We start from the raw sequence: 27,536 nt of genomic DNA, 5'->3' as shown, positions 1-27,536 counted from the left end.
TAGATAACAAAATATGTTTTATTATTGTAAAGTTAAAAATAGTAGACAAGCTTATCTAGTTACAGTTTCAAAGCGGAATACAAATATATAAATTATTGCATATAACAACCAGATAATGACTAAATAAACCCTTCTGAAACACAGCTTTGACCACAGCAATTTCATTTTTGTTTTCTAAATGTCAGCACAACTGTTTAAAAGAACAACAGAGATTAAAGTTCAATGACTACAGCATATGCTAGTCAGGTTTAAAGCGTCTCTGTTTCTGTCTCGCCCCTCTCTCTCTCCCTCTCTCTCTCTCTCTCTCTCTCTCTCTCTCACACACACACACACACACACGCACAAATACCACTGCCGAGCACTTTTTAAACCACCTTTTCTGGAGGCAGTAGGATGGGGAAGTGAAAAACAACAAAACAGCAAAACTAAACCCACAACCCCCCGAAGCAAGCGCAGTTTTAAACACGTACATGTGTCTCCATGACATTTTTGCTTCACGTTGGTAGAGTTGAAATTGGAGAAAAGTTACTGAATAATTATAACAGAGACCCCTTCAAACTAAAAATAATAGTGAAAATATGATTTGTAAACTAAGTGTTAAAAACCTTAGTGTTCCAGACCCACATGATCTGGCTCACGTAAAGGTGGATGCAGCCTGATGTGCTGATGTAGGTGAAAGAGATGAACTGCAAGGCCAGGTCACATCCTCCTCTGCCCACTGTGACCTCCCTTCCCCAAAGAGTCCTATTACCCCAGCCGATAAACCCTTGTGAGCCCCGTCACCACAAAGCTTAACTGGGCAAGGATATTTATTTAGGGTTCTGTTCTTTAGTGATTTTTTTTTAAACCAAATTTCCTCAAAAGAAAAAAAAATTCTGTTCAAGGTAAAAATGGAATCAGAAGAAAATCAAATCAAGTCTCTGCTTTAAAGTCCTATCTTAATAGAGGGTATATAAAATTTTTATACTTATTAAGTTTTAAAATATTCACACATCTTGCTGTAGCATGAAAAATGGTAACACTTGATAGTAAATGAACTGGCGAAAAAGTCAAAGTAATATTATACTCCAGCATTAAAATATTTCGTGTGGATGTAATTACTTTTCATGGTCCCAAATCTGAGCCCTTTGAAAAGCTACATAGATCTTCGAAATTCCTACTTAAGTTTGGAACACACATGTTTTGTGCTACATACAATGTTAATAAGGAAAGCAGATTTCTCCTAAAAAGAAACAGAATAAAACCCAAACTGGTAAACATTAATACAAATGGACCAAAATAATTACTTTAAAAATAACAACAATAAAAAAATGAATGGACCTTTGCAGTATAAACACCAAGATAAGCATTATATAAACAAACTAAAAAGGAAAAGGCCATTTCAACGGCTGATATGATACAACGCAAAACCAAGAATTCATAAACCGCCTATGAAATGGCATCAGAATATACTTCAGCTGTATTTCTGAAAGCACTTCCCAACATGAACACCTTCTGAAAAATAATCCTTAAATGTTTATAAAAATGGGCACTTTTTGGTGAAATGTAGCTAAGAAACCCACGGGCTTCTCTTTACTCAATACTGCATACACGAATCACACAATGAAATCAATTGACTGCCTGGCCCACCAGCAAGGTGTCTCAAGTGCATGCCTTTTCCAAAACAAATACAGAAACTAATACTGGACTTAGGATAAGCCGATAATCTTAGGAGAACGGTGACAAGGTGGGACAGTACAAAAACGTTAAACCAGGCGTGGCAGTGTATGCTGAACCCCAGCATTCAGAGGCTGAAGCAATAAGACTGGTGCTGTTTGAGATCAGCCTGGACAACATAGTGAAACCCAAACCAAATCCTCTCTCTATTTACTACGGTAACAGGAATTTAGCTTGGCCTGATGTATGCCAGGCACATAAATACACCAATCTTTAAAAGACAAAAATCATGCTAAAATCACATTTGACTTTTGACTTGAAAACGCTCCATCCTCTTTAACTAAGAAGTCTAGTATGGCAAGACTGCCCTTTGCTCCGCACCCCCAGAAGCTCCCAAATGTAAGGGCTCACTAGCAGTCTGTCTTCTGTTAGTTTTAAAAAATGAAATCATGTGTGCTTCTTCTGAACTTCCTCAAACATACAACTATTTAGAAAGAACCAAATATAGAAACTAGTATTTGTGATAGTTCATCTTTCCCTACATTGTAACTCAACTCTGTCCCCATCCTTATTTGTGCATAAAATAATTGCATATTCAATCAAGAGAGCATATCTCCTCCTGAGGCAGAACCACCACAAATTCCAGGCCAGCCTGGACGACTTAGAAAATTCTAGGCCAGCCAAAGTTATGTAGCAAGACCCTGTCTCCAAACAAACAAACAAACAAACAAACCAAAAACCACCACCATCACCACCACCAAGACCAACTATAACAAATCACTGATTGGTAAACAACATGAAATACTATACTCCAAAAAAATTCACGGAGTGAGTACTAGTGGGAGTGCCAGCACCAGATGTACTTAGGAGCACCATTCCTTTGATGTTTCAGGTGAAATAGCTAAATGAAATGAATCGGAGGTCCCAGTTAAGACCTCGGGACTCAGGAAAATCCTAATCAGTCCAAACTCATTAGTAAACTAAATGTTTGCCTGAAAACTCTTGAAAGAGATCAGCAAACGTTTTCTTTGGATAACACTGGTATTTAGGACCGCACCGGATGTCTCTTATGATAGAAATACACTAAGTACTGCACATGCCAAATACTAAGGATCCTAGACTCCTATGACAGCCCCCAACTGTGTGCAATACACTGGCTGCTAACACTCTGGACGAGCTATGCCTAGCAGGGGTATAGTCAAACTTGAAAAGGTAACATGTCTTTATCCAGCCTGGAAATGTGGACGCATCCATATTGCACACATTCAATTTAAAGCTTATCAACACTAAGGCAACGCATTCATCTCTACTTTCCAGATTTTAAATTCATTTTGGAGAACACTAAAAAGTGTCGTTTTCAAAAGTTCCCTCCGAAAAGCTTAAAAGTTTGATTCAGAAAAAAGCAAAAGTACTGGGCAATCAACTAATGTACAAACCCAGGCCAATTTCATCCATCTGAGCATTCCGGAAAAGTGCTTTTCCAACAGGGAAGCAGTTCTTTGCTTAGTCAAAACTATTTGTGTTCAACATTGAAGTCTGACCCGTGCCCAGACAGATTGCCAACGTAAAGGGAGAAATCACCTTTATACCTGTCAGCTGTCTTCCGTAGCTTAACGCACACACACATTCTTAGCACCATTAAAAACTATCTATAGCCCGTCTGCATTTTGGATTGGTCATACCTTTTATTATGTTATTAAATCTATTTAACTTCTTGAGATAATTTATTAGTTAAGAATCTAGTACCTAAGTAGCTTATAATATCTTTTTAAAGTGAGGTTATTTCATTGAATTGAGTGTTGATTTTTTTTTTGTAACTTGCAATCTTCTATCCCTTTAGATTTTAAAACTTAGAAAAGTACCTTAAATGCCTTTTCTTTTCTTTCTTTCATTTTTTTTTTTTTGAGGACTGACTTCAGTGATGCGGACAGCAGAATTTGGACAGTGAACAGATCATTGGGATTTCATGTGCAGTGGCACACATAATAATTTTACTTCCCCCACCCAAACAGGACAGCTGCAGTCTGAGAATAGGAGTTCCACTGGACTCAGGGCTGAGAGATGATTTACTTTATCCAAAAATGAACACATCAGAGAAAGTCATGAGTTAAGAAGCAGAGCAGGGCTTCTTCTTTTAACGGAGATTGACACACAAGGATCACGATAGTATTTTCTTCCTAAGCTAATTCAGAATTGCTTTCGTTAGAAAACAACAATGTGCTTTATTTCCTTGAATATTTGCTTTAAGAGTGATTAACTTCACTTCCATATGCTGTTAGTATTTAACACAGCTCAACTAGGTAGATTGCTTCTCCAAATACTATCCAAAACACATTTATCTTTGGAAAGAAAGATAACAGTTATAAAAACACTATATCTCCAAAATGCAGTGATCCTTTACATGGACAGACATATTCACACATGGAAGTGCGAATACACATGTCCATTCAAATACACATTTACAAAGACAATGGAAAATACCCAAAATAGCAATTTTATATAAAATTTTATATTAAAATATTGCTCATAAATAAGATGATATTATGAATTCTACTTCCCTCTTAAAAACTATCTCTAGTAGTTTTAGACTAACATAAGACCTAATTAGGCGTCTATTGTTTTGACAGTTGAGTTACAATAGAAAATGTCCAATAAGAACACATTGTAACAGGATATTTAAGTATTCACACATGGTAAAAGTTAGGGAGGGACATTTAGTAATTGTAAGAAAAAGTCCCCAAATGAAGCCAAATGATTAACCCTAGACTAGAGTGATCTGCTTTATTAGATTAATAAATATTATCTTAGGTTTTTCAAGTACAACCACAAAAATGGACTGTAGCTTTCTTCCAGCGTTTTCTAGGTTCACATGCCTGGCAGACCGACAGAGGGAAAAGCACAGAAACTGCGTTCAGCTCAGTTGTTCATGGACAGGTGTGACCTTGTCCCTGCCCGTCCCACCTGCAGGCATGGTAGCTTGGAGTAGTTCTTGAGAAGCTGCTCGATAGCAACATGACGGACATGGAGCTCTGACGCCAGAGAGTCTTTTTCTTGCACTTGCTGAGATAACTCTTCAAAAACTTCTGTGAGGATTTCAAAGGCAATTGCAGTTTTAGTGCACAGAAAGCTTGACCTAAGACTTCTATTTTAATTAAATATAGGTGCAATGCCTGGGTAAATTTTAACATGAAACTAATTTGACACTAAGGAAAACAGCTGGTCTCCTAAATCTATCAGTGTTGATCATCCCATTACATTTCGCACAGATAACTGAGACTGAAGGAAGATTATTAGTGCACACAGCAGAAATGGTGGCCACCACTGCAGTCACTTCTCCACCAGAACCTACAAATAGGCTCAAACAGTATATAACTTATCAGATATGTGCTCATTAACATCCAGGTCCAGAAACTCCTCCAAAAGGCTTGGAACAGATTACTTGGAGTTTCAAAATCCTGGCTCCTAGGATCATGTATGTATGTGCTTCAGATAAGTTATCTATACCTTCTACTTGATATCCTCTTAGGGATAGGTTCAATACCAGGGGCACACTGTAAGAGCTAAACGAGGAGGACTTGTAAAGAGCACGGAGTAAGTACTAAACCCATGTAAACTGGGATTACTCATGTTATCTTATTGTTTGCAGAGGCTTGTGTGTTTCAAGTTTTGCAGTTAAGTCTGCTACTGACAGAATGCATCATCTCTCTAAGCAACTTAAAGGTCTCCGAAGTGCTGCCTCACCTAAATGGGAACGGCTGGCTGAAAGAAAAGACAATGGGGATGCGGATACTGTAGGCGCTGATGTCTATTATGATGCTACAGAACTATTAATGCTTTTTTTAAAGACCTATTAATGAGGATATGACTTTTTCTTTTTAAACAAAACCCTGACATATTTATGGACAAAACAATACATTGTCAAGGATCTCAAAATAACTCACCAGTTGGCTGAGGTGGGGCAAAAGGAGTGGAAACATGTGGCCAGGAAAATATAGCTATGTTTCAGTAATAGTTGAAGCTGATGACAACAGGCAGTGGTCACTACACTTATCTCACAGTTTTCATGTTTCAAATGGCTCACAGTTTATATAGATAACCAGGGCTAATACTACGGTCTTAAGGAACTATTGGGATGCATACCCCAGAGTGCCTGGTACAGAGGGTGGCCCACAATGAAGTCAATGATGGCAAGAAGCAGAGTTAGTTGTAGGCTCTACTCTACTTAAATTATTCTTCCTGAAAGGCCTAATGAAACTTTCCCTTACTGTTTGTCTCAAAAGCCTCCAAAGGTCTAAATATCTCAATCTCCAAATTTAAATAATGGGGACGCTATCAATGTCCAATCACAGGGAATATTCTGTAGCAACAGTTTCCACATACAACCAAAAGCATCGAGACTGATTCCTTACCCTGGATTTGCTGTTGGAGCTTTGTATTCAGTTGTTCTACTTCACCAAGAGTCATTGAATTCACTAAAAATGAAAACACATTCATGGTTATCACAGACAAACAGAAAGCAAGTGTCTGTTAGTTTCTTAGGCAAAGAATGTGCAGTTAATTCCCAATACAACATTCAACAGAACCCCAGATCTCCTTCGTTGGTTCTTAAAGTGTAGCAAATTCTAACCACAAAACCCTCCTAAGAAACACATTTTATATACCACTACCAGTAACCCCTCCATCATCTACAGGAAACAAGTTTTTTTTTTTGTTTTGTTTTTTAGAGGAACATAATCAGAGCGCTGGATTCTGGTATCTCCCCTTTCAGTTTTCAGAAGTAGTCACTGCCCATTCACATGCACTCTGATACTCTGATTACATTTTGGATAAGTTATGATCTGGGGTTTTAAAACACTAAAGTACTGTGAAACATCTATCTAGTAAAAGAGCCTTTACATGAAGAGTCAAGAACTCATCTGAAGGCATAGTCAAGGTCCCTTTGGAGCTAAAACAATTTAAGTCAATTAAAATCACCCCAGAGAGATTTTGTAGAAAAGGTGCAGGCAAAAGTCATTTAAACTTTTAAAATAAATGCCCACATTACCTTCTGCCCTTTAATTAATTGTCAGATGTGTGCTTTTAAGTTGGGTCAATTAGTCTTACAAGGGGTTAGCAACAAGACAATGCATAGTGGCCAATAGTTCCAGGCGCAGAAACAGTAGGAGCCCTGAACTTTTCAATTAACTTTGGTAATTCCATTCCATTTGGTCACTAAAAATGGCAAAATAAATGATGGTGACAATGAAATTCAGTATGTAATACATACTCAGGAACGTTCCAGAGACGTTTTTAAGACATCTCACGTTTGTTGAGATGACTCTGTCACTTACATATTATGTCCACCAAATCTATAAATCTAACATTAAAATTCTATACAAACACAGAAAAAGAAAGCCAAGCCAACCAAAAACCAATTACCACCTAACCTGCAAATGAACAAACCCCATCTCCGTATTTCTTCCCCACACTACTTACGTTCCTCTCTGCTATAATGGGGATTCTGGCTCTGGACATTCGCCTCTGGGCCAGAGCTTGTCTCTTCTTTCTTCTGTGCCTGGTTGTGTTTGGGATGCCACCGTACATCCGAGTCTTGCAATATTGCAAGCCCGAAGTCTGTACTTTCTCTGTGCTCCAAGATTCTTTGCGTATAGCTTGAGATGCTGCCCGCATCCCCAGCTAGCCCTCTGGCAGAGTACTTTGGCACTTGGGAGTCAAACTGCGGGAGTAATTTCTTATCTGGCTTATGCCGGAAATTAAACAGGTGATGTTGGGTAGTTTTGGAACATTCGGGATCCAAATCCATATCCTTGTTTTGTGCATACTGTATAATCCAGTTTATCTTCTTACTCAGAATGGTTTTGACTCCTTCATAAGTACTTTTGGAAAGCTTGGATCGAGAACAATCCTGGTTTGCGATTAGATGATATTTTTCAAAGCAGTCTTTATGGCCTCTCAGTGATTTGGTATGTAAAAGGTTAGATTTTGGTACTCCTAAAGTGAAAAGGAGACAGAATGAAAACTCAAAAAATTTACATTTTCTTAATTAAACATTACTAAGTACAAACAAATCTTAGTGAATTTTTGGTAGAATGCATTTGTAAATTAGAGAAAAATGTTAAAGTGTATTGACATGGATTAAACAAAAATGTAGCCTAATCTGTTTCCATTTAGCTTTATATTCAAAATATTTTATTCATTTATTTACTCTATGTGTGCACTCATTTATTTATAGCATGTGTTTGCTGCTGTATATGTATTTATGTGTAGGCCTGAGGTCAACAAAGTGTGTCTCTCCTGAACTGCTTTCCACTTTCACTTCTTGAGACAGTCCTTTCTGAACTTGAAACTCAGACATCTGGCGAGGTGGTCTGGCCAATGAGCTCCTTTCTCCACCACTCTGCCTATCCTGGCCCGCATTCTAAGACTCAGAATCAGGTCCCATGCTAACACAGCAGAGGCTCTACTTGACTGAGCCACAGGTCCAGCTCAACAGGAATATTTTTATGGACTAGCAGAGAGTTTCAAAAAATTTAATAATTCAGTTTGAGTTTCAGTCCAGTGGCATTTTAGCGCATGCAGTATAAAAACACATACTGTTATTTCCAGCAATCGCTAGTCTTCATGAAATACAATACTTATACAACATTCTTTTATAGTGTTCAATTAAAAAATGCTCAAGGATTAGGTAAATGTCTCAGTGGATAGACTTGCCTTGTGAGTGGGAGGGTCAGCGTTCAGATTCCCAGAGCACACAGCTACATACACTACAAACACCCCAGAAAGGTTTTTTTTCGCCAACAAAAACATACATTAATTATATTCTTTAAGGAAAGTGTTTTAGAAAGGTATATTACCAAATCCACAGCCATGACCCTTTCCTTTTCTCCAGTTCCTCCCCTATCTTCCACCACTATTCCTACCCAGCCACAAGCCTATGATTTACCCAGCCACCAGTTCTTGGTCCAGTACATGAGTTTGGTACAAGGCACGAGTTTTGTCTCATAGAACTAGCCTTAAATCAAATCAGAAAATGATTGGTTACCCCATGCCAGTGTTGCCATTATTCACCAGTGAGCATAGTTTGCCAGGCCAGCCGTTATTCTCAGCTGGACAAGACTATTTTTCTCCTTCGGTAGCATGGACTGTACCTTCTAGCACTGCGGTGACAGCCAGTAGGGACGGAACATACAGGCTGGGACCGGACTGATGTTGCCATAGTCTATGACACAAGCATGTGTCATCTTGAGCAACAGGGTCTCGCCATCAAGTTTGGAGGGTGACCAAGAACAATGGCAATATTTTGTAAGGTCTGAGGGTCTATGGGACTTTGCTAACTAGTTATGTTTTAACTTGGAAGAACAATATAAAACAGAACCAGAATATATAAATATATAATATATAAATATATAAACAGAAAAGCCTTACAAATGTAATGGACTGTTTCAATTTATTTTGTAAGAAAATCAAAATGCCTATGTTTTTCAGTTTAATTTTACACTTATTAAAACTTATCAAGGTAATTTTATCTTCTAGAAGAAATGAATTACAAACAATCACTACTCATACAGCACAAGCATATTAGCTGATATAAATTCAACTCACAAGTATTCATGACACACTAAAAATAATGGAAATATTTTGAGTACTCTTTTATAGCTCCCAGTTTTCTTAGTGAAGCTTTTTAAAATATAGGATACATTTTCAAATTCAAAACGTTTTTCAAAATAGCCATACATTTTAATAATTCAAGACATACTATTAAAGTCAAACAGTTCTCTTTCCATACTGAAGGTAAATCAGGCGTGTGCGGTTTTAAATGAATGCCTGCCAGAATGATTCAGTCTAAATATGTGTGAAAATGGAGAAAGGAAAGCCACTGGGGTGCTAAGTTAAAAAAAGAAAGAGAGAAGGAAAGAAAAGCAAAACCACATTTCAAGGGACATGAAAAGCTACGCTCCTTATTTCCTCTTAACTTTAAAAGCTCGAGCTGTAATTTTATTAATTGAAATGGAAAGTCTGGTGACTAGTAAGAACACCTAAAATTTATATGTCAGTGGCGTAAAAGTAAGGGCTATGCTAGCCAACACCAGGACCTGGTCAAAATCTCATGCAGGATGCGGCAATCAGCGCTGCACCTGCATACATGCTCTGTCTAACCTACAGCCTTTGCTCCAAGATGGTCCTATAGGCTCCCCAATTCATTACATCGAAAGGAAACTCCTGTTTCCACTCTCAACATTCAAACCCCACTCTCTCTGTGATTGTGAAAACCACTGACTAGTCCAGGAAGAAAGTGGAGCACTGCTCCTGAGAGCGCCTCCTGCCCTATACTCAGATGTTCTGCTACTCATCTTAAAGGTCTCTCCCCTCCCTCCATCCCCCCCTCTCTCTGTTCTACCTCCCTCATCACCTCCTTCTCTCCTTCTTCTCTTCCTCCTCTTCCATCCATACAAATCTTAAACCCTGCTTCACCCTGCAAACCTGAGCCAATACCCACATCTCCTATCTGGTCCTCACTACCTCTAAGAAGTCTTCTCTAACCAACACATCTAGGCTTGATTATTACACAAGATTCTACAACTGCCTCTTCACTGGCTTTTATTTCTTGCCAGGTTAAGTTGTATGTAGAAACAGGTCATTATCTAGCTTACTCATAGGCATTCCCAGTCTTAGTGTCTGCCATGCAGTAAGAAGTAGTTAAATACATCAGGGAGAGTTAAAAGAATATTTAAAACGCAGCAGCATCAACAATAACAATAATGGCCTTATTTTACCAACTGTCATGTACAGACTACTTCACCGCACTTTTACTCATCTTCCTTAAAGGGTAGTAGGCAGTTTGGGCCACTTACTTAGAGGATAATTAAGGGCATCTGCAAGTGACGTCATCTACTTAAGTCTAGAAGGCTGACGATCTAAGGGAGTAATGAGTGGCACTAATACAGATAGATTCCTGTGCTATCAGTCTGCCAAGAAAGCCACAAAGTTTACTTAATTGTATATTTTAAATAGCAATTTACACAAGAATAAAACAAGGGCTGATTCATATAAACTTCTGCTTATCCAGTGAGATAACTTTTTAACATTTTGGTTAAATTATAATAAAATTTTAACCTAGCTAAATTTTAAAATTCAATTTGAAAACATTTGGAAACATACTTTAACTACCCCACACAACAGCAAACAAAAAGTAAAACTATAACACCATGATGATTTCATATAATTAATTTTTAATACAGAAAAGTCTCAATTTATAATAGCAATATGCCTGTCATGTTTTATAAACTTTTAAGTGATTATGTTTTTTATAATTTACCATTTTGCATTAACATTGGAGAATAACCATTTCTCTTATCACAGCTCTCAGGATTGAAGGTATCGAGAAGTTGAGGCATGATCCTGAGAGACCAGAGGATCCATTGGTGACGGCACAGCCTTGGCTGCATTGGAGACCCAGTATACACTGGAGGTGCCAGGACTGATGGACTTCTTCTAGGGACAGCAGAAGGTGTGGAATGGAGCTGTCCTGAGCCCACAAGGTAAGCATGTGTGCTGTGGATGGCAGAGCCAGAGAAGTGGGGCTGCTGCAGCCCTTTGGAGCCAAGCTCATAAGTGAACCCCGGATGTCAGGCACTGAGGTACCAGATTTTGGAATTACATTGCTAGACTTTGGTTTTACTTAAGTGTGATTATTTTTATGCCTTGGTTCTTCCCTCTTAGAGTAATGAAGTATTTAATTGGATATCCCAAGAGCCCAAATTTGAGAGACTTTGTAATTTTAAAGAGAAACTGAACTTTTGAGTGATAGAATTTTTTAAAGACTGTGGGACTTTTAGGGCTGTACTTTATTTATACTGAATATTAAAAATATGATCTTAGGGACAAATATGAGAGGAAAGGTTAATATTTAAAGTGGTGTGTCAAAGTTGACAAGAGATGGAGGTCACAGCTTCAGCTGTCAACCTGACAGGAATTGGAGGTCACAGCCTTAGCTGTCAGCCTGACAGGTGATGGAGGTCACAGCTCCAGCTGTGAGCCTGACAGGGGACGAAGGTCACAGCCTCAGTTGTCATCCTGACAGGGGATGGAGGTCACAGCTCCAGCTGTGAGCCTGACAGGGGATGAAGGTCACAGCCTCAGCTGTCAGCCTGACAGGGAATGGAGGTTACAGCCTCAGCTGTCAGCCTGACAGGGGATGGAGGACACAGCCTCAGCTGTCAGCCTGACAGGGAATGGAGGTTACAGCCTCAGCTGTCAGCCTGACAGGGGATGGAGGTCACAGCTCCAGCTGTGAGCCTGACAGGGGGATGGAGGTCACAGCTCCAGCTGTCAGCCTGACAGGGGGATGGAGGTCACAGCTCCAGCTGTCAGCCTCTCTTCAAAATAAAATCACCTATCAAAGCCCTTAGACGGGCAAAAGCTAATCAAATATCAATATTTACATGTAACTATCACTGTTACTCTTTAAACGGAGACTATTCCTGGGTTTTTATTTCATCTGCTTACTGTGGGACTAAAATACTTCTTTCTAAAAGAGATGAAACTCCAAAAACCCCATTTTTATAAAGCTATAAATGCCAAAACAAGTACAACTCTTAAAAAGTTGTACTTCTCAACCCATCTATCCTAAACTCTTGTAGGTCATATTTATGATTAACTAGCAGTGCAGCCAACAAGCAGTCTTTCTTGGAGGTTTACTGGCTGGCCTTGTCTAGAAACCTGGTCTCACACACTGTCCCCACTGATGCTGTACAGCTTTACTTCACAGATTCTTCAGTCATATTACCATATTACCAGACAACCTGCTGTAATCTAGACACCAACTATACCCTGTTCTGATTTCGTGAGTTTTTCCTACTGGCAGGACTGTGGACTATTTTTCTTAATCAAGCAAGAGAGTTTTAGTTACGACTTAGGTTCCAGGTTAATAACATTCAGTGAAATAATTTAAGAATATCATCTTTAAAAGAGGCAATTATTTGTGCACTCATTCATGTAAAAAGTAGTATTGCTTCCGTTTTCTTTTGAAATGGAGACTCAGACGATGCCCAGCTTAGATAATTTTCCAGGATTTAAAGTGTTTTCTTTTGATGAATTTACCCTGGTTGCTAGGAGAGTAGAAATACATATGTTAAATAATGCAATGTTTGTTTAAGCAATTGTTAATTATAAAAGTGATTAGATATGCATACAGTTCTATCAGAGAAGATTAAAATGAATGGAAGTCTACTTGAGGGGCAGATTATCATTTTTAATAAACAGAACATAAAAGAAGCCCTGTCAGTAGTAGGGGTGGCACACTAAGTGAGTCCATACCACACAACTTTTATTCGGTCTCCAAATATCTTAGAGAGAGAGAGAAAAAACAAAACATTACATTCATATACAATTCCTGATTTCTTGGTTGCTTTTAAATCAAGTCTCACAGCCACTGGTTTATAATGAGGGGGAGCAACTATCATGAGAACAGAGAATGTCTTCTTCCAATCGAAATAGTCCATACCAATGCCTGAATGGATTCACGCATATCTGTGACTTCAAAGGCTCCGGAGCCAGGTCAGGTCACCTCAATATGTGTTTCGACTGCAGTAGTATTTGTCTGGATGAACTGGTTAGAACAATACTTTGACACACCCACTCTAACTATATTATTATGCATTTGTTCAGCAGGCAGGCTATGGTTTAAAAAGATACTACCATTTTCCTGTTGCCAAACACTGCTGTAAGCGGAAAGATGTTCAGGTTGTCTATGCTGTCATAGTAAGACATGGAGCTAAAGGTGGGAAGGCAGGCATGGATCCGAACAGGTCCTTCCTACATCCCACAGGGTAGGCTCCCCCTTAGAAAGTTCAGTAGCTGCTCCCTGTGGAGGGACACTGTGATAAAGGAGAATCCTACTCTCTACCGCTCACAGGTGTAGCTAACTCAAGCACCACGAGACGACTACAAGTCTGCCATATTCAAGGTCCTGACACAGCACTGGAAAGCAAGGTAACTGGATATTTCTGCATTGGGTGGCAGATGGAATTACTGGCGATCACATTAAGCCATGCACAGATGGGCTCGGTGACTTTCCCATTTTGAGAATTGACAACTTAAGAAAGACATTTGATAGGTGTCTTAGGAGGCAGCAGATTTCAGTTCAGGGCTGGTTATGCCAGGCTCAAGACTTTGTGTTAAGAGGATTAAGCAGGTAATCAAATCAGCTTATTTCAATGAACAAATTGCGAGGGAAAATGTCAGAAAGCCAAGAGTTCAAATAAATAATGTCAAAATATAAACTTCAGCATCAAATAACAGAAAAGCCAAAGTAGAAGCGGATTTATGGATTGATAGTGTGTATAAATAAATTACAAATGATTTCAAAAACAAAGCAAAGGTGTGTTCTATTTTTCATTCAAACAGTTGGAACATTGAGAAAACACCTACAAAACAACTGTTTATTACTAAAAGAGAACAGACCCACACTTGATTCCACTCTCTAACTTGTATACCTACCTTTTTAATCAGTGATCTGTCTATGGTGATGTGGATGCTCTATCTAAGCCATTACATACTGCAAACGCCGGTCACATAGCTATTTCATATCGGAAATGAGGTTAGTGGGACCCAGGAAGTCCACATTGAAATTTACCCACCCTGGGCAGACTACTGACTAGGACAGGACAACTGGTCTACAGACACATGACTACGAGAATAAGAACGAGGACATGGTTGGAAGCCTCCGCCATCTTTTCTGAGCCTCACCATAATAGAGGACACTAAGTTTGCAAACACACAGAATAAAAAAAGACTAGGTCTGTTCTCCAAGTACATTAAAGCACACTCAAATAAACATTCGAATAAAATATATCCAAATAAAATTAAACCATACAAAGTTTGAAGCCTACAATCCAGTTTTCTCAAATAATCAGACATGTTCACATGTTCCACTAAATAATTTTAATTCATTGTTCTAACATTTATTCTATTTTTTTGTATGTGAGGCTATCATATAATGTTGGAGGAGGCCGTTTGTTTATTCCCAGCTGCTCAGCCCTGAAATAACCACACAGACACTGTATTAATTAAATCACTGTTTGGCCCATTAGCTCTATCTTCTTATTGGCTAACTCTTACATATTAATTTAACCCATCTCCATTAATCTGTGTATTTTCACGTGACAGTGGCTTACTGGGTAAAGTTCCATCTTGCTCCGTTGGGGCTACATGGCTTTTTTCTGACTCTGCCCTTCTTTCTCCCAGAATTCAGTTTAGTTTTCCCTGCCTAGCTCTATTCCCCTATAGCCTGCTATAGGCCCAAAGCAGTTCCTTTATTAAGCAATGATATTTACAAAATACAGAGGAGAATCCCATATCAATATAAAACTAAATTAAGTTATGATACAATACAGCATAACTATGATACAACAGACATACCAGGTTTAAATATCCACTTACATGTGGCATACAGGGACACTAACTTTCAGGAAGAGTGACAGTGTCTCAATGGTAAAGTTAAAAAGATGAATATTATTTAAAGACAGCCCAAAAAATGCTTTCATAGCAGCAACCACATGAATGGGAATAAGCCAGCCAGACCCAGTAGTAAGAGCCGCAGTAACTGTCCAAATTGTCTTTCGTCTCCTGTATCGCCATCTCCACAGTTAAGGTTCGGACTGAGAAACTCATTTTCTTACAGGTAAGAGAGATGAAGAGACCCCAGACTACTTATAGGGCAACTTATATTTGAACCACTGACCTTCAAGCTCCAGGTAAGTATTTTTTAAGTGTTTTATAATATCCTTTAATTATACTGTCAAGAGCTAAAATTTTAACTTGTATTTCAGAACAATATGAGCCACACAAATGTGACATTGTAGCAGCAGACAATTCAGGTTCTCTTTACTTTGACCACAGTGTTATACATACTTCTTTTAATAACATTTTTCAGTGGAGATGAAGGTAGGAACTTATTAGTAATGTTGGAGCAGCAAATACTGACTTACATTTTATCTTAGGGGAGATAAACATCTTTAAATAGTGTGGCTATCTGTCATAACTACATTCTCATAATTCTAGGGCAAAAATAACTTTGAGCTAACCAACTTTTTGCACAATGAAACAAAACGATTATTAAATGACAGAGTGTCTGGTATCAATTTAGTAGTGTAGATAGGTATTAAAATTAATGTAGCCCCACCTTCAATGAATGAATTTCTGATGGGGATTTAAGCTACATCACTGCAAGAATTTCAGTAGGCAAGGAAAAGAGTTGTGCTACAGTGTTTCCACACTGGTAAGCTGGAGACTCTTCAGACATCAATGGGATGCTGCTACCTCAGCAAGCTGATGCGCGAATTACCCACTGACAGAAAGGATGCTCCTGATGTGGCAAATGCATATGATGGACGGTAATGGTGCATGCATGGCCTTTCCTTTTCTAAGTACAATCCCCCACTGCATAAAATTTGTCAGGAGAAACACTGAGAGCACTAAATCTGTGGGATTATGAACCCCTCTACTTCTTTTGCTTCCTGTATTAGGACTGTTTTGTTTAGGAGGAACAAGTGGTTTCCGTTTTAAGCAGGAGAAATTAAGACATCACAGGCATTCTGGAGAAGCAGAGGTGATGATGAGAATGGACACTAGTGTCCCTTAGATCAAGACAAACTAGGCTTAGGGGCTGTGCCATGCTCTAATCAACCACGCAAACAGAAAGATTAAGACAATGAAAGTAATAGGCGCATTCCTAAAACTTACTAATATTAAGATTTTTGTGAGAATTCTTTCTCTGCTAAGAATGAATCTAGCCAAATATTTAACCCTCAGATGGATGGAGGTCCTCCCCCGCCCTCAGGAAGTAAAATCCTAACTGCAGTAGAGGTTTATTTACCTGTCAACCCTGGTGGACAACCAAAGAACGAAAGGGTCACCGGGGAAGTTGCTAAGTGAACAGAGTGCGCACTGTCGGCTTTCGGCTTGAAACAGCCAGCACGGCTGGTGCAGGCACTTGCTGCTGCAGGAGGGGATGGACGCAGAGGTGGAAAACCTCCAACAGAAAGCTGTGCTTTGGCTCCATTTCACCCTAGCTCATCATATCCTGGAGAGACGAGGCCTGTCTGTGTTTTCTTCACAGGCCATTACATGTGCATGTAATATAGGAATCACCTTTTAAACCAGAGTGGTTGACTTTTATCAACTCTCTGGGAAAAACTGTTGTTCATAATTTCAACCATGACACCCGTATCTGCTGCTGGAAATAATTCTGTCCTAAGCATTGAAGACTTTCAATTTAGATTTAATGTCTCATCTCACTCCTGGCTAGTGGGATGACTCAACCATGACTTTGAGCTGGAAAGTCATTTTTATGTATTTGTATTATTGACAATATTATTATTAACAGAGTACTCTGAGTTGCACAGTCCACAGGTTTGTTTCCATCACTGATCTAAAAGCACTCAAGGTATATCGACATAGTGAGCGTCCACTCTGCTGCGGCTGCATCCAGAGGTCGTGTTTGCCCATGTCAAAGGAACCCAGCAAAGCATCCCAAGACAGCGTGCTCAAACCTGTTTGCGGCAAAGCACTGTTTTTATACTTCCAGTTAACTAAGATAACTAGACATGGTGGTTAGTACTAGCTGTACAGCACTGTTATTCTGTAGGGAAGATAAAGCTCTTCTGTTCTATTAGTAGGACTTGCAGCTTGTGAGGAGATTCCAGAAGATCTCACACATTCGGTAAATAGACCGGTTTCCTCCTGGGTGAGTTTGGAAGAAAACCCTTGAAGGCAATTCTCTAGAGTTCTTCCAGGTCAGGGCACATATGAGATACACATTCACTGCTCTGCAAGGCCTTCTGTGATGGCTCAACACTTGCTGGTCAGACAGACTCCAGTCTGGGCTCACAGCATACAGAGGGGAATCCCACATCAGGGAATTATACAGGGGAAGGGAGAGGGTGCAGAAGATAGACACACATCAAGATCCTACACTAGTGAAGTGGACACATGACCACCAAGAGAAGGATGCAATAGAAAGAACCATGCTGGTCAGGGGAGGAGATGCCTTTTTTCCCCACTGGTGGGAAACAGAGGCAGTGGGGATTGCTGTGTTCAAGGCCAGACTGCTCTGCCTAGTGAGTTCCAGTCTGTCAAAGCTGCATAGCAAAGTCCTGTCCCAAAACAAGAGAAAAGAATAAACTGAAAGGAGGTAGTGGGGGGAGGACAGGGCAAGCAGGCTGCTCATTTGAAGCAATGTTTTTATCCCAGTGAGACAGGCTCTGAATCTGTACCTTAAGCTGGTCTCAAATGCACCAAATCCTTCTGCCTCAGATTCTCGCGTTCTGAAATTACTAGATTACTAGCATGAACCGCTCTGCCCATCTGAGGAATCCACTTCTTAAGGGATTTTAACAGGCACAGTCACTTTGTGGAGACGCCCTCCTGTATAACCCAGCAAGGTGTGGAAGTCTTTACCACCTCCATACTTATGTCAAAATCGCAATGCTTCTGGCTGCAGACACAGCAAGGATTTCAGTTATTTTATCTATTCATTCCAAAATGACATATGGGGTAGAATAATTTACCTTTAGACACGCAGTCTCAGGTGTTCACACATTATGTAAGAGAAGGTGTCTAAAATTAGCGCAAATATAGACAATTTGAGGGGAGGGAGAGAAATGGAAGGCAATCTGCTAGACAGTTTCATGTACGAGGTCACAAAGACCAGGGGTGAGGAAAGAAGGGCTTGAGTAAAACACACCATTAATATATCATACATATATGTACAGCACACTACAAAGCAGCCTGTAGGACCAGAGAGAATAGGAAAACTGTGAGTGACACTATCATAGTGAGTGCAACTATCATAGGAGGGTCCCACCATCAGAGAGACTATCTCTATCATAGGGAAGATGCTGCTGTTCCAGAGAGAGTGTCACTACCATAGAGTGTCACTACCATAGAGAGAGTGTCACTACCATAGAGAGAGTGTCACTACCATAGAGAGAGTGTCACTACCATAGAGAGAGTGTCACTACCATAGAGAGAGTGTCACTACCAGAGGGCTGGATCTCTAGTTGAAGCAATGCAGATGTAAGAAAGTCAGAGAAACATCCTTTACCCAGGTGTAGCTTCTCTGGCACCAGAGACTTGCATATGAGCCCCTTTCTGTCTTTTACTATCTGTGGAACTGAAGGCCAACTTCACTTACTTCAGTTCCTTCAATATGTCACCTACAAACAAGGATAAAGTTCTTTCTATATGGCCAAGATGGAAGAAATCTACATGTCTGTGCTACAATATAAGGCTAGATTACACTTAAACATCAGGTCATAAGATTTAGGGTCTCTAACTTGCTCAGCATGTCTATGATGATTCTGCTGCAGGTCCTCAGTAATGAGAGGATTAGTCACTTCCTGTTGCATATGTAGATGAGCGTGAACTTCTAGACAAACTGAATAGTACAGATGAGGAACCTGCTCTGTCTCCCAGTAGTGGGACTTCCCACCTGTTGGTCTGGTTCTGGAGTATGTATCACTGCATGGGGTTTTCCGACGTCAAAGGTACAAAGTAGGAAGCCATGCTCCTGGTCACAGCAACAGCCACTGTGTGGCTGGCTCCATTCTAATCGTCAGGACAAAGAGACAGATCTGTGTGTCATGGCCAGGAGTTTCTGACACATGACAACAAGGACAGTTGATCTTCTTGACATGTACCCTGGGATAATATCAACACTAAAGAGGAAAACTGCGAGGCTGTCTTGCAGGTGACAATGGCAGTCAAGACAGCCGTGTTGGCTTTGGCATCTTGAGAAGGAAACCCAACTAGAAAGTGTCCAGGTCAAGATGGAAGACCCGGAGCAGGTGCTCATTTCCAGAGCAGGAGAGGAGTGACGGAGTGAAGGCTTTCGGTCTCAGCTGCCAACAGCCTCGGCGAAGATACCCGGGGAAAGGGGCTACTCCATTAGTCTCTTCTCAACAGAGGCAGAGAGAAGCCACAGAAGAGGCCCAAGCTTAAAATATTCTAAATTACTCAGGTTTAATTTTATTCGTTCTAATCTAATCATATCTGGGGCACTCTTCCTGGGGAGTTGGATTTATTTTGACATTTTATGGACTGAGATAGGTCAAAAAATAATCAGAACTTCTTACAGCTGTCTGACAAGACCACTGAAACACGATTAATAAAGAAAAACTGGGGTTCTACCTGAAGATCAAAAAAGCAAAACTGCCAGCTAACGGCTCTTACTTTGACCTCGTCTGAAATGGCGATTCTGCCTCCAGGAATCTCAGAATGAGACTGTGTCTGAGAGTTGTTTCCTCCTGTTTTCTAGTCCTCTCTAGGGCTGGGATTAAAGGTGTGCACCACTGGGACTAAAGGCATGCACTGCCCAGTTTCTATGACAACCAGCGTGGCAACTGGGATAAAAGGTATATGTTATCACTGCCTGGTCTAAGGCTGACCAGTGGTGCTGTTTTACTCTCTGATCTTCAGGCAAGATTTATTTATTAAAATACAAGTGAAATGCCACTACAGACCACTTTAAGTATGGCTCCATGTTGGTCTTCACACTGCAACCCACTATCCAATGAACTCTCATTCAATTCAGCCCCAAGGCTAGAAGATTCATCTGAGCACTAACTGGTCTCATCCACAATGGAAACACAGTTTGCCTTCAATATAGTGAAACGCTAGTATTGGAGTAAAAAAAAAAAAATCTGTGGCCCATTTTATTAGCTGCCTACTCAGTACACACTATATTTTTCTTTGTAAAACATCTAATTTATCCAGAGCGGTAACTCTTGAACATAATGAACCTAAGGGCAGGAAACGGTTGGTGGAATGAAGGCAAAGTTCCCTTTCCACACAGGAGGCAATGTTGACACAGTCCTTTCTCTTCTCTCTGGAATCAGTAAATAACCGCTAGAGTAACCTCAGCCTCCCAGCCTCCCCTGGCTTGTGATGGAAGCCTGAAGATGGAAACTATGTGTTAAGGAAAGTGAAGCAGACATAAACCAAGGCTCCAGTCTTTCTGCTCACAGAGTGGAGATACCAACTCCAGAGTTCCTAACTCAACTTCTTTTAGGACACACGGATGCACATGTTAGAGTACACATGTGTGCAGGTGCAAGACAGGGGTCAAAGCCAGAGGCTCTGCTCAGTTCCTCTCTACCTTATTTTTAGAGACAGGGTCTTCCACTCAATGTGGACCTCATCAACTAGCAGGCCTGACCGGTCAGTGAAACCCAGGATTCTCACAGCTCTGCCTCTCCAGCCCTAGGACTAAGGAACATGCCGCCAAGCCTAGCTTTCACTTCAATGATAGGGTTTGAACATTTCTCATGCTTACCCAGCAAGCATTTTACTGACCCAACTTCTTTTGATATGACAAATGCAACTACTCACTCCACTTTAGTTCACTATTATCTTTCAATTTCCTGTCACATATAACCAAACCAAATCCCAACAAACAAGCTGTCATGACCAACATTTGTGGGTGACTAAAACTTCACACTTAACTCAGACTTTTAAGTTACTGAGACTAATAAGTAAGGGAGAAAAGTTTAAGTAATGAAAATAGGTTACTATATGTTAGAGCCCACAAGACTCTACAGGGAATGCACAGCTGACAGACCAATAGACAGAGCTACCGGAAGTGTATATGTCCACGCCCACATGGAACAACCCATTTTCCAGAGCTGCAGGAACACTTGTCTTTTGGAAAAGTCACTGTCATATCTGTGAAAACCTTGTGAAGCCGTGATTCTTCCCTTTGAAATAGGCTTCATTCCCAGAACACTTTAGCAGTGTAACCGCTGCTGTGTGGGCAGTGGAGTGACCTTGCTCTATTCCTCCAGCCTCCACACACACACCATGAGACCTTGGAGCAATGGCATTCACTCTTTGTTAGAACAGTCAAATTTACAGAGACTCAATCCCACAGAATTACCTAACAGACCACATAGAAATGTCTATAGAAGACAGGCACTGAGCAAAAAGGCAGCATGCCCCACCTTTGCTGACAAACAAATCTGGGCGTCCCCAAAGCTGGTTATCACCAAATTGATTAGATGAGGAGAATGGGTGAATCCAAGAATTAAGGATGTTTAGTAATTTTATCTAATGGTTTGGAACGTGGGATACTTCCCCTTGAATGCTCGCTCTTTCCTGGGTCTGGAGTACAGCTTTGTCAGGTTCTATCTGTCCCTCTCTGTGATTTTGATATATGTACTATCATTGTCCTTGCCTATAGAATTTTCCAACTATGCCTGTAAAAACTAGAGGCCTCGTAGAGATCAGCCCTTACTCTTCTTCTTCTCCTCACTAATTCTACTTCTTCCCCTCCTCTGCACCCCCTTCACTTCATTTTCCCCCTTGCATGAAAAATAAAGAAGATGCAGAGGTAACGTAATGAGTTAATCTATTTTACCCTCGGATCCTCGCCTGCCATAGACATCCACTTCTGAGCCCTGAGGGGGTACTGAGGCTGGTGCTCAGGGCACTAGGTCAGGGGTAAGAAACTGAACCTAGTTCTTCCCACATGGAGTTTGGAAGAACAGGACCTTAAACAATTAAAGAACCACTTACCAGCAACTAGTGATGAACAAAGTTATGGTCAAAAACACCGGCTGGAGGGTAGTAAAGGTAGGTACTGTGCTCACCTGTGCTTTACTAAGGCAAAAATAGAGATTTTTCTTGCTGGAAGGATTCAGGAGCTGAATTTACCTTAGTTCATTTGGGAAGACAGATGATAGACTACACAGAGAAGCCAGACACAGGCTTACTCATCAGCTAGCAAACTCCCGCTCTGGAGGACCTGGGGCTTTAACAGCACTCAAACAGTTGGGGTAACAGGAACTGGTTTAGTTTTATCTTAAAGTTGTTCCCTTAAGTATTTAACTAAAAAGTCAGAGAGTTCGGAGTTGCTATTGCCTCCCTGGATCCCCCCCAGGACGGTTCCTGCCTTTGATACATTACAGTTGTTCCCGGTCCAGGTTCCTAACACTCTGGCCTCAGTTTAGGGAATGGTGGTGATCTGGTTATTAAGTAGGTTTAGAGAATTTACCACAACAAACTAGATGTCTAGGCGTGTACCGGATAATTAACACCCTATGCAAAACTCTCAGAGAGCCTCAGGCCAAAACTGGGCCATCACTGTCTGTTTGTGTGTCTGTCTCTTTATCTTAGAAGTGCACAATCCATCCTGGTGAGTTCTGGGTGTGAACAGTTAGTGACTCAAGTCCCTGAAATACATTTTTCGGCTTTTGACGAATGGGACTATGCCTTAGAAACATAAAAGTCACTTAGTACCCTCTCCTTTTAACTACCGTGAAACCACGGAAAAAGACAACTCAGAGCCATGCCTAGAATACAAAGTCCCTCCAGTAAGATCAGGCTGTCTGTTGTCAATTCCCTGTCATCCTTTGTCTTTGTTGTGGAAATACATTCATGTGCACAGCTTTTAAACAAGAGGCCCATTATTAGACCAGTGTTCATCTGATGTAAACAATCCAAAGTATATAAATGCCATTTTTATCTACGAGTGTGTTAACTAAAAACTAGCCCAACTGCCATGATCCTCAAGACACTTCCAAATAAAATGCTTGAGAGGAAATTTAAAGATTTTTTTTTTTTTTAGTTAAGAAACTAAGCAACAGAGATATTACCACACTGCAGAGAAAACTACACCAAATTAGTAGCAGTAAATGTCTTATTAACATGTCCCTTTTATATTCTAGTTATGAAAAAACTATAATAATAATTCAAGACACTAACAAAGAGAGGACTATACCTGACACTTTTCCTGATATGCAGTTATATCACCTTTCCACTGGTTACTAAAAACACTGTGTGTGGATGGGCTGTGTATGTGGTGTGTGTGGGCTGTGTGTGGGTGTGTGGTGTGTACGTGTGTGTGGGTGTATGTGTGTGTGGTAGGTGTGGGTGTGTGGGGTGTGTATGTGTGGGGGTGGGTGTATTGGTGTGTGGGGTGTGTGTGTGTGTGTATCTGTGTATTGTATGTGGGAGTGGGTGCGGTGTGCGGTGTGTGTGTGTGTGTGGTATGTGTATGCATACGACAACTCAAACACGGAGGTCAGAGGACAACTGGAGGGAACGGATTCTGTCCTTCCACCATGTAGGATCCAGGAATTGAACTCAGGTCCTCAGGCTTGGCTGCAAGTGTTTTTACCGCATTAAGCCATCTTTAACTTTTACCCATTAACTTTTTTTTTTAAAATCTGGTTACTGATATAAAAACTGCAATTTGTGGAAAATTTCCCCCAATTTTTTATGACAATAACAATACTAAACACATATAACAAACAGCTCATCAGTGCAGTAAAAATGCAAATATATTAGGGACCAAGACACTAACACTATAGATAAACTGAGAAGAATCTAACTCTGACTTCAGTACACAGAGAAGATGAAATAGTTCTCATCCAGACTGAGAACGGATTTTGTCCTTTGGACTGATGCACAATGATTATTTCAGAAAAGACAATGATTATTTCAGAAACTGGATAGTGCCATGCTTACATATCAAGAACTAAATTATTAGTTAAAAGGCATATTCATTAGGGCTAGAAAAGCAATTATGAAAATTGAGTCTCTGCAATAAAATTTTATTATGGCATGGTGATTTACTTATCAGGAAGCACCGGGCAGGGAAAGCTGGCTGATCCAAAACCAATTAGGATTCAGGAGGAGAGATTTCTAGCATCCATCCTACAATTAACTACCTATTGACATCAGATCAATGGAATTAAGGTCACATCCCCAAGAAGTAGATGGCCAAGCTTCAAAGGCCAGGGCTATCAATTACTAGCTACGTGACTTCAAGGTGCGTTGCTGAAGTCTCCAGTTCCATCCCATCACCGTCACAATGAATAATAATAGCAGGCATCCCAGAGCTATTTTGAATGAAGATAATCCAGTAAGACGCTTACTACAATGCTTGGCACAGATGTGTTCCCAGCCAACATTTGCCTGGCACATAGCAACAGCTTGCTGTCACCACTACAGCAAGCTGGAACAACCCACCAGCCAGACCTCAGCGTCTTCCACAGAAAACACAGGAGCCCGCAGTTCATCATTTCTGATGTCTTTGCCCTTCTAAAATGTAAACTCCTGCAAGGTGTCAGAATACACAGGGAAAACCCTGTTTCCCAAGAGCATGAGTGTGTGCGGAAAGAGCATGGTAATATAAACTCTACTCAAGGATCATACTTTTAAGTCATGCTTTTAAAACTAGTGGTAAGCACCACATTTACTAAAGCCAAAGTAATAGGCATTCTGCTTAATTCACAGAAATTCTATGAGGCTCCATGACACAGTATTTGGAAGCTACATTTCTGAGTAACAAGTCCTAACAGGAACAGTAAAGTCTATGATCACATCGAGAGAGAGAAAGAGAGAGAGAAAGAGAGAATAGGGACATTTTGCACCTCTTTGTCGAAATAAATGATCATGAAAATCTTTAAATACAAAGGCCAAGACAAAAATGAATGTTTTCAAACTAAAACTTCACATATCTAGATATTTGAGAATATCTAGCATCTAGTAAGGTTTTCCCCATCACACATTACAACCTCAAAATTCAAAACACAAGTTTTATTTTGTCGGGAATTTTCAGATTTACTTTCGGTGTGATTCATACAGACCTAAAAAGCTTCAGGCTTTCATTATGACTATAAAGGAGTAAGGTAACATCCTATGTTTCCTGGAAATAGGCCACTGGTATCCAGGCCCCAGATAACTGTGCACCAACCTAGGCTTCAGTATAAGGTTTGCTTTCATTTCTGAAATTTCTTTACCATATTCTCACCGTAAGACTTCTATCAAGAAGATTTAAAAAGTCATTTTGTTTTTTAAAGATGAGTGAAAGCAAAGGACGTTATTTTCACACGATGGAAATATTTACTAGGAGTTGGGCTGAAAGGAATAAAATCAACATCTGCCTGTGTAAACAGTCATGCTGATTCTGAATACAAGAGAGACCTGTGGGCTAAAAAGTCGCATATTTACCAGGCAATACCCGCACTTCATTTCATCTTAGTGAAAATGAGGTGAAAAACATTGTTTTAAAGACAAACATTTCCCTCCGTTCATTACTGTGCTAACTCTGGCTTCATTTCCAGGAACATTTAGCAGGTCATCACTTAGCGCAATCTCTTGGCCTTCAAACTGTTTCAACCTTCAAACTCTTCAGCCTAAGTTGTACAAAGTTCATGGCGGGCAGTCAAAACCACGGCGTTCTTACTTACCCTCGAGATTTAGCTCAAAGCAAATGTGGCAGAAAGAGAGTGTTTCTTTGTCTGTTCCCAGTTTACAAACACTGCAAATGTTGTCATCATTCAAGTCAATGTTTACAAACTGCTCCTCTTCGTTCATAGTGCTCCTATGAAGAAACAGAAAGGCAAGTTACACAATGGCAAGAACTTGCTCAAGGCCTGCAGTACCCACAGAAACACTAAAACCGGGTCGTTTGCCACAGCCCCCACCAGGCAAGCATCGCCATGCTTGGAGTTCAGTATCCCAGTTTTACTGTGCACGGAAAAAGGCTGCCCATAGGAGACACCGGCCGCCCGCTTGGGTCGCTGCCTCACAGACACTAGGTCTGTCAACCAACTTCGGGTCGGTCCGGGCGACTACAAGGAGCCGCTGGGACGCAGCTTTGCCAACTTCTCGGCGGGCGCCTGGAGGCGTTCCGCTAACTCGGTTACCCCGCTCCCTGCCTCTGCCGCGGGAAGACGCACGTGGGGACGCGGACACCCGGGAAGCGATGGGTCACGTCGGAGACCCGGCAGCCACGGATCAGAGGGTCCCGGGGGTGCCACTCGAGGGTCGTGGGTGGCCAGCGCGGGGTGGGACCCGGGTCTCGCGGCACACAATCCTCTCGTCTGTCCGTCCGTCCGTCCCGGCACCGGCCCTGCGCGCCGAAGCGGCTCAGAGAGGAGCTTTACCGTCCGGCTCCGTGGGCCGCCGTCCGCGCGCCACGATCCGCACTATTGTTTCCGCCGCCGCCGCAGCGCAGACGGCACCGCGCTCCGCCCCGCCCCGGCCGCCTGCGCCACCCCGAGCCGCCCACGGGGAGAGCGGTGGGGCCACCTCACAGTTCCGGATCCCCACGTGCCCGCGCCGGCGCGAGGACTGCAGCCACCCTCGGCCACCCGCGCCCGCACGGCACCCCCACGCGCACCCCCGGCCACGCCGCGCGCATCTCGCGCCCCTCCTCGTGGCGCACATGGACCCGCCCGGCCCGCCTCCCTCTAGCCCCTGCAAACTCATCCACTCGTGGATGCAGGAGCAGGCCCACGGGGAGCGCGGGGTGGGGGTTGGGGGGGGAGGCGCACACACACACACGCGTGGGGAATGGATTGCTTCCAGAGCAGAAAACTGAACCACGTACTGTCCTTGAACTCCAGCGTTCCGTTGGTTGACTTACAGAATGAGATAAAAGTTGAAAATTTAGATATCTCGATTTCGGTATAATCCTAGAAACAGAGCTTCTTTTCCTTCAGGTTGTTTGGGTAGGCGCCCCTCCCCACGATGTGGTACATCCCATGCACATCCGCGAGGACATTCCCGAGGCCCCGCCTCTTGTTTTTCTGCCCGCCTTCTTAAACTTTTTTTCTCTCTTTAGGGTGTAAATTTACTTTCATCATCTGCTTGACTCTAAGCCGGCCCTAGGCCAAAAGTCTACGTCACACTTTCAGTTACGTTTTCTATAGTAGTCTTTCTCAACAGCCCGCAGAAGAGAAACAGGAAACGGCTCTCGCAGCTTAGTGGTGACTAACCCCTTATCGCAGTTCCTTAGAAACAAAAACTGGAGCTTGAACTCAAGGCTGCTGAGGTAAAACCACTAATCCATGTCTCTGAAAAGTCATCTGTGC

At 41.3% G+C, this 27,536-nt stretch overlaps 1 protein-coding gene across 3 annotated transcripts; it reads right to left on the bottom strand.

Annotated features, from left to right (window-relative positions):
* Positions 1–27,159, bottom strand: CUNH21orf91 (chromosome unknown C21orf91 homolog). Of its 3 annotated transcripts, none has more exons than XM_041678630.1 (5): positions 27,089–27,159; positions 25,908–26,041; positions 7,132–7,647; positions 6,066–6,128; positions 1–4,739 (listed from the first exon to the last, which is right to left on the bottom strand). In XM_041678630.1, the coding sequence occupies exons 2-5, from the start codon at positions 26,032–26,034 to the stop codon at positions 4,573–4,575; spliced, it is 873 nt and encodes a 290-aa protein (XP_041534564.1). In that variant the 5' UTR covers positions 26,035–26,041; positions 27,089–27,159; the 3' UTR covers positions 1–4,572. The 3 variants fall into 3 exon arrangements, with proteins under 3 accessions (XP_041534564.1, XP_041534563.1, XP_041534562.1); XM_041678629.1 differs by lacking the exon at positions 27,089–27,159 and adding an exon at positions 26,400–26,531; XM_041678628.1 differs by lacking the exon at positions 27,089–27,159 and adding an exon at positions 26,145–26,276.
* Positions 27,160–27,536: the final 377 nt, after the last annotated feature.

This window comes from Microtus oregoni, unplaced genomic scaffold (genome assembly GCF_018167655.1).
Source record: "Microtus oregoni isolate MIOR12 unplaced genomic scaffold, Mior012 000030F_ref0000283, whole genome shotgun sequence".
Lineage (NCBI taxonomy): Eukaryota > Metazoa > Chordata > Mammalia > Rodentia > Cricetidae > Microtus > Microtus oregoni.
The sequence above is the reverse complement of the archived record's forward strand: the minus strand, read 5'-3'. Positions and strand labels throughout refer to the sequence as shown.